Source organism: Bombina bombina, chromosome 1 (assembly GCF_027579735.1).
Source record: "Bombina bombina isolate aBomBom1 chromosome 1, aBomBom1.pri, whole genome shotgun sequence".
In the NCBI taxonomy this organism is placed as follows: Eukaryota; Metazoa; Chordata; class Amphibia; order Anura; family Bombinatoridae; genus Bombina; species Bombina bombina.
This window is the reverse complement of record NC_069499.1, coordinates 1,019,055,183-1,019,062,541: the sequence shown is the minus strand read 5'-3', so window position 1 is coordinate 1,019,062,541 and position 7,359 is coordinate 1,019,055,183. Positions and strand designations below refer to the sequence as shown.

Here is a 7,359-nt window from a genome sequence, read left to right as displayed (position 1 = left end):
AGCAATTGGCAGAGTTTATACCGAAAGTCTACCATTCCTTTTTACCTACTTTACTGGGTTTTAGTTGGCTGTACACAGCAGGACATCTATGCTGCAGTGCATTGGAGGCTAGAGGAATCTGTCGAAGTTTACAGCTTGGGAGACGGCATTATCTCTCGATATTAAAATAGTGTGCACCCCCCTACTCCTTTTCCCACTGCTCCTGGTAGTAAGTGTGTCATATCCAATACCTTTTCCCGTGATCGCTCTGTGAGAGCATTAGCCCTGGGGAGTGGTGTACTACTATAGCAGTTTTGAACTCTCTCTTACTACAGCCATATTTAATATTTCCTCCAAATCCCTTCAGTATCTCACAAAGGAAACTAACCAGGAGTGATAAATATGAAAAATTACCACCAACAGCCCAGGAAGCTATGAGCTCTTTTTTCAAGCAAGCTGATAAACACAAACCTAATAAAGACCCTGATATAATGTCAACTTCTCAGGATGAAAGCTCATGTGAGGCCGCAGATGTCGCAGTAGAGGTGCAGCCTAAAACTAATGAAATGGGAAAAGACGATATCATCACATATAGCGCAATGGAAGCCCTTATAGAGCAGGTTAAGACTTGTATTAAGAATGAATGTGCAGGCCTGAAAAAAAGACATATCTGACTTGTGCTATAGGGTTGATACATCGGAGGAACATGAATATGTTGCATCCCAAAAAATTGCAGGTCTTTCCTCTAAAGCTTTTCAACCGCATCACCGCATGTTAGACTTAGAAGACAAGTTGGACGGCTTAGAGAATCGCTCCAGGAGGAGTAATTTGCGATTCAGTGGAATTCCTGAAACTGTGCAAGGAAATGAGATTCAAAGCTTTCTACAGTCTTTTTTCACAGATCTAATAAAGAATAATTCAGGAACGTTATCTGATATTGTACTCGATAGGGCCCATAGATCCCTACGCCCTAAACCATCTGAAGGCTCACCTCCTCGTGACATCATTGTACATTTCCAAAATTTTCAACACAGGGAAACCATCTACAATTATTCAAGAAAACAAAGATCCAATATGTACCAAGGCCACTGAATCCAAGTGTTTCAGGACTTATCGTCAAGGACGCTTCAAAAAAGGAGAGATCTCTTTTTTAACATCCCACCTCCGTGCCCTGAAAATTCCATACAGATGGGGGTCTCCACCCTCAGTTATAGCTGTTAAAAACGGAAAAATATTTGTTGACAGAATCGCTCAGCATTAGGTGGAAAGAGGCATTCAAATAGGAATACCACCACCAGAAACACAAGAATCGACCCCACAATCATCAGCATTAATCAGACAGGAGGCATCTAAATCACAGAGGCGACCTTGGACAGGATCCACAGCACCACAGAATCAAAGACGACTAACAACAATAATGATGATGTTGAAGATGAACCACCTTGAAAAGGGACACATAACTATATGATGTTGTTTCTAATCCCTGAGCTGTACATACTGAACATAATATCCTTGTTTTCACTAATCTGATTTTCCTTCTAGATTTCAAAGAGACTATATCTAAATATTGACTGCATCATGTTATGTTAATTTTGTTTGAATTCTTGTTCGAAGGCTTATGTTATTCATGTTATCCATATAAAACATAATTTATGTAAGAACTTACCTGATAAATTCATTTCTTTCATATTAGCAAGAGTCCATGAGCTAGTGACGTATGGGATATACATTCCTACCAGGAGGGGCAAAGTTTCCCAAACCTTAAAATGCCTATAAATACACCCCTCACCACACCCACAATTCAGTTTAACGAATAGCCAAGAAGTGGGGTGATAAGAAAAAAGTGCGAAAGCATATAAAATAAGGAATTGGAATAATTGTGCTTTATACAAAAAAATCATAACCACCACAAAAAAGGGCCTCATGGACTCTTGCTAATATGAAAGAAATGAATTTATCAGGTAAGTTCTTACATAAATTATGTTTTCTTTCATGTAATTAGCAAGAGTCCATGAGCTAGTGACGTATGGGATAATGACTACCCAAGATGTGGATCTTTCCACGCAAGAGTCACTAGAGAGGGAGGGATAAAATAAAGACAGACAATTCCTGCTGAAAATAATGCACACCCAAAATAAAGTTTAATGAAAAACATAAACAGAAGATTCAAACTGAAACCGCTGCCTGAAGTACTTTTCTACCAAAAACTGCTTCAGAAGAAGAAAATACATCAAAATGGTAGAATTTAGTAAAAGTATGCAAAGAGGACCAAGTTGCTGCTTTGCAAATCTGATCAACCGAAGCTTCATTCCTAAACGCCCAGGAAGTAGAAACTGACCTAGTAGAATGAGCTGTAATCCTTTGAGGCGGAGTTTTACCCGACTCGACATAGGCATAATGAATTAAAGATTTCAACCAAGATGCCAAAGAAATGGCAGAAGCTTTCTGGCCTTTTCTAGAACCGGAAAAGATAACAAAAAGACTAGAAGTCTTTCGGAAAGACTTAGTAGCTTCAACATAATATTTCAAAGCTCTAACAACATCCAAAGAATGCAACGATTTCTCCTTAGAATTCTTAGGACATAATGAGGGAACCACAATTTCTCTACTAATGTTGTTGGAATTCACAACCTTAGGTAAAAATTCAAAAGAAGTTCGCAACACCGCCTTATCCTGATGAAAAATCAGAAAAGGAGACTCACAAGAAAGAGCGGATAATTCAGAGACTCTTCTGGCAGAAGAGATCGCCAAAAGGAACAAAAAACTTTCCAAGAAAGTAATTTAATATCCAATGAATGCATGGGTTCAAAAGGAGGAGCTTGAAGAGCCCCCAGAACCAAATTCAAACTCCAAAGAGGAGAAATTGACTTAATGACAGGTTTTATACGAACCAAAGCTTGTACAAAACAATGAATATCAGGAAGATTAGCAATCTTTCTGTGAAAAAGAACAGAAAGAGCAGAGATTTGTCCTTTCAAAGAACTTGCGGATAAACCTTTATCTAAACCATCCTGAAGAAACTGTAAAATTCTCGGAATTCTAAAAGAATGCCAAGAAAAATGATGAGAAAGACACCAAGAAATATAAGTCTTCCAGACTCTATAATATATCTCTCTAGATACAGATTTACGAGCCTGTAACATAGTATTAATCACAGAGTCAGAGAAACCTCTTTGACCAAGAATCAAGCGTTCAATCTCCATACCTTTAAATTTAATGATTTGAGATCCTGATGGAATAAAGGACCTTGCGACAGAAGGTCTGGTCTTAGCGGAAGAGTCCACGGATGGCAAAGAGGCCATCCGGACAAGATCCGCATACCAAAACCTGTGAGGCCATGCCGGAGCTACCAGCAGAACTAACGAGCATTCCTTCAGAATCTTGGAGATTACTCTTGGAAGAAGAACTAGAGGCGGAAAGATATAGGCAGGATGATACTTCCAAGGAAGTGATAATGCATCCACTGCTTCCGCCTGAGGATCCCGGGATCTGGACAGATATCTGGGAAGTTTCTTGTTTAGATGAGACGCCATCAGATCTATTTCTGGAAGCTCCCACATTTGAACAATCTGAAGAAATACCTCTGGGTGAAGAGACCATTCGCCCGGATGCAACGTTTGGCGACTGAGATAATCCGCTTCCCAATTGTCTATACCTGGGATATGAACCGCAGAGATTAGACAGGAGCTGGATTCCGCCCAAACCAGAATTCGAGATACTTCTTTCATAGCCAGAGGACTGAGTCCCTCCTTGATGATTGATGTATGCCACAGTTGTGACATGGTCTGTCTGAAAACAAATGAACGATTCTCTCTTCAGAAGAGGCCAAGACTGAAGAGCTCTGAAAATTGCACAGAGTTCCAAAATATTGATCGGTAATCTCACCTCCTGAGATTCCCAAACTCCTTGTGCCGTCAGAGATCCCCACACAGCTCCCCAACCTGTAAGACTTGCATCTGTTGAAATTACAGTCCAGGTCGGAAGAACAAAAGAAGCCCCCTGAATTAAACGATGGTGATTTGTCCACCACGTTAGAGTGTCGTACAATCGGTTTTAAAGATATTAATTAAGATATCTTTGTGTAATCCCTGCACCATTGATTCAGCATACAGAGCTGAAGAGGTCACATGTGAAAACGAACAAAGGGGATCGCGTCCGATGCAGCAGTCATAAGACCTAGAATTTCCATGCATAAGGCTACCGAAGGGAATGATTGTGACTGAAGGTTTCGACAAGCTGAAATCAATTTTAGACGTCTCTTGTCTGTCAAAGACAGAGTCATGGACACTGAATCTATCTGGAAACCCAGAAAGGTTACCCTTGTCTGAGGAATCAATGAACTTTTTAGTGAATTGATCCTCCAACCATGATCTTGAAGAAACAACACAAGTCGATTCGTATGAGATTCTGCTAAATGTAAAGACTGAGCAAGTACCAAGATATCGTCCAAATAAGGAAATACCACAATACCCTGTTCTCTGATTACAGACAGGGCACCGAGAACCTTTGTAAAAATTCTTGGAGCTGTAGCTAGGCCAAACGGCAGAGCCACAAACTGGTAATGCTTGTCCAGAAAAGAGAATCTCAGGAACTGATAATGATCTGGATGAATCGGAATATGCAGATATGCATCCTGTAAATCTATTGTGGACATATAATGCCCTTGCTGAACAAAAGGCAGAATAGTACTTACAGTTACCATTTTGAACGTTGGTATCCTTACATAACGATTCAATATTTTTAGATCCAGAACTGGTCTGAAGGAATTCTCCTTCTTTGGTACAATGAAGAGATTCGAATAAAACCCCAGCCCCTGTTCCAGAACTGGAACTGGCATAATTACTCCAGCCAACTCTAGATCTGAAACACATTTCAGAAATGCTTGAGCTTTCACTGGATTTACTGGGACACGGGAAAGAAAAAATCTCTTTGCAGGAGGTCTTATCTTGAAACCAATTCTGTACCCTTCTGAAACAATGTTCTGAATCCAAAGATTGTGAACAGAATTGATCCAAATTTCTTTGAAAAAACGTAACCTGCCCCCTACCAGCTGAGCTGGAATGAGGGCCGCACCTTCATGTGGACTTAGAAGCTGGCTTTGCTTTTCTAGAAGGCTTGGATTTATTCCAGACTGGAGATGGTTTCCAAACTGAAACTGCTCCTGAGGATGAAGGATCAGGTTTTTGTTCTTTGTTGAAACGAAAGGAACGAAAACGATTATGAGCCCTGTTTTTACCCTTAGATTTTTTATCCTGTGGTAAAAAAGTTCCTTTCCCACCAGTAACAGTTGAGATAATAGAATCCAACTGAGAACCAAATAATTTGTTACCCTGGAAAGAAATGGAAAGTAGAGTCGATTTAGAAGACATATCAGCATTCCAAGTTTTAAGCCATAAAGCTTTTCTAGCTAAAATAGCTAGAGACATAAACCTGACATCAACTCTAATAATATCAGAAATGGCATCACAGATAAAATTATTAGCATGTTGAAGAAGAATAATAATATTATGAGAATCATGATCTGTTACTTGTTGCGCTAAAGTTTCCAACCAAAAAGTTGAAGCTGCAGCAACATCAGCCAATGATATAGCAGGTCTAAGAAGATTACCTACACAGATAAGCTTTTCTTAGAAAGGATTCAATTTTCCTATCTAAAGGATCCTTAAACGAAGTACCATCTGACCTAGGAATAGTAGTACGTTTAGCAAGGGTAGAAATAGCCCCATCAACTTTAGGGATTTTGTCCCAAAATTCTAATCTGTCAGACGGCACAGGATATAATTGCTTAAAACGTTTAGAAGGAGTAAATGAATTACCCAAATTATTCCATTCTCTGGAAATTACTTCAGAAATTTCACCAGGAACAGGAAAAACTTCTGGAATAACCACAGGAGATTTAAAGACCTTATCTAAACGTTTAGATTTGGTATCAAGAGGACCAGAATCCTCAATTTCTAAAGCAATTAGTACTTCTTTAAGTAAAGAACGAATAAATTCCATTTTAATAAATATGAAGATTTATCAGCATCAACCTCTGAGACAGAATCCTCTGAACCAGAAGAGTCATTAGAATCAGAATGATGATGTTCATTTAAAAATTCATCTGTATAAAGAGAATTTTTAAAAGATTTTTTATGTTTACTAGAAGGAGGAATAACAGACAGCCTTCTTGATGGATTCAGAAACAAAATCTCTTATGTTATCAGGAACATTCTGAACATTAGATGTTGATGGAACTGCAACAGGTAATGGTACATTACTAAAGGAAATATTATCTGCATTAACAAGTTTGTCATGACAATTAATACAAACAGCTGGAGGAACAGCTACCAAAAGTTTACAGCAGATACACTTAGCTTTGGATAGTTCCAGCACCAGACAGCGATATTCCTGAAGTATCTTCTGACTCAGATGCAACGTGAGACATCTTGCAATATGTAAGAGAAAAAAAAACATATAAAGCAAAATTGATCAAATTCCTTAAATGACAGTTTCAGGAATGGGAAAAAATGCCAAGGAACAAGCTTCTAGCAACCAGAAGCAAAGAAAAAAATGAGACTTAAATAAATGTGGAGACAAAAGCGACGCCCATATTTTTTTAGCGCCAAATAAGACACCCACATTATTTGGCGCCTAAATGCTTTTGGCGCCAAAAATGACGCCACGTCCGGAACGCCGACATTTTTGGCGCAAAAGAACGTCAAAAAATGACGCAACTTCCGGCGACACGTATGACGCCGGAAACAGAAAAGATTTTTTGCGCCAAAAAAGTCTGCGCCAAGAATTACGCAATAAAATGAAGCATTTTCAGCCCCCGCGAGCCTAACAGCCCACAGGGAAAAAAGTCAAATTTTTAAGGTAAGAAAAATATTTGATTCAAGTGCATTATCCCAAATATGAAACTGACTGTCTGAAAATAAGGAATGTTGAACATCCCGAGTCAAGGCAAATAAATGTTTGAATACATATATTTAGAACTTTATTAAAAAAGTGCCCAACCATAGCTTAGAGTGTCACAGAAAATAAGACTTACTTACCCCAGGACACTCATCTACATGTTTATAGAAAGCCAAACCAGTACTGAAACGAAAATCAGCAGAGGTAATGGTATATATATATATATATATAAGAGTATATCGTCGATCTGAAAAGGGAGGTAAGAGATGAATCTCTACGACCGATAACAGAGAACCTATGAAATAGACCCCGTAGAAGGAGATCATTGAATTCAAACAGGCAATACTCTCTGCACATCCCTCTGACATTCACTGCACGCTGAGAGGAAAACCGGGCTCCAACCTGCTGCGGAGCGCATATCAACGTAGAATCTAGCACAAACTTACTTCACCACTTCCATAGGAGGCAAAGTTTGTAAAACTG

The 7,359-nt window shown here is 39.1% G+C and overlaps 1 protein-coding gene across 1 annotated transcript in view; it reads left to right on the top strand.

Moving 5' to 3' along the window:
* The window catches only part of MYBL2 (MYB proto-oncogene like 2), a 214,011-nt gene extending 213,358 nt beyond the window's left edge, over window positions 1-653 (top strand). Inside the window, exon 12 of the mRNA XM_053716325.1 lies at window positions 315-653. Within this exon, the coding sequence (XP_053572300.1) occupies window positions 315-653 (339 nt within the window). The remainder of the gene's footprint in view (window positions 1-314) is intronic.
* The last annotated feature ends 6,706 nt before the right edge of the window (window positions 654-7,359 follow it).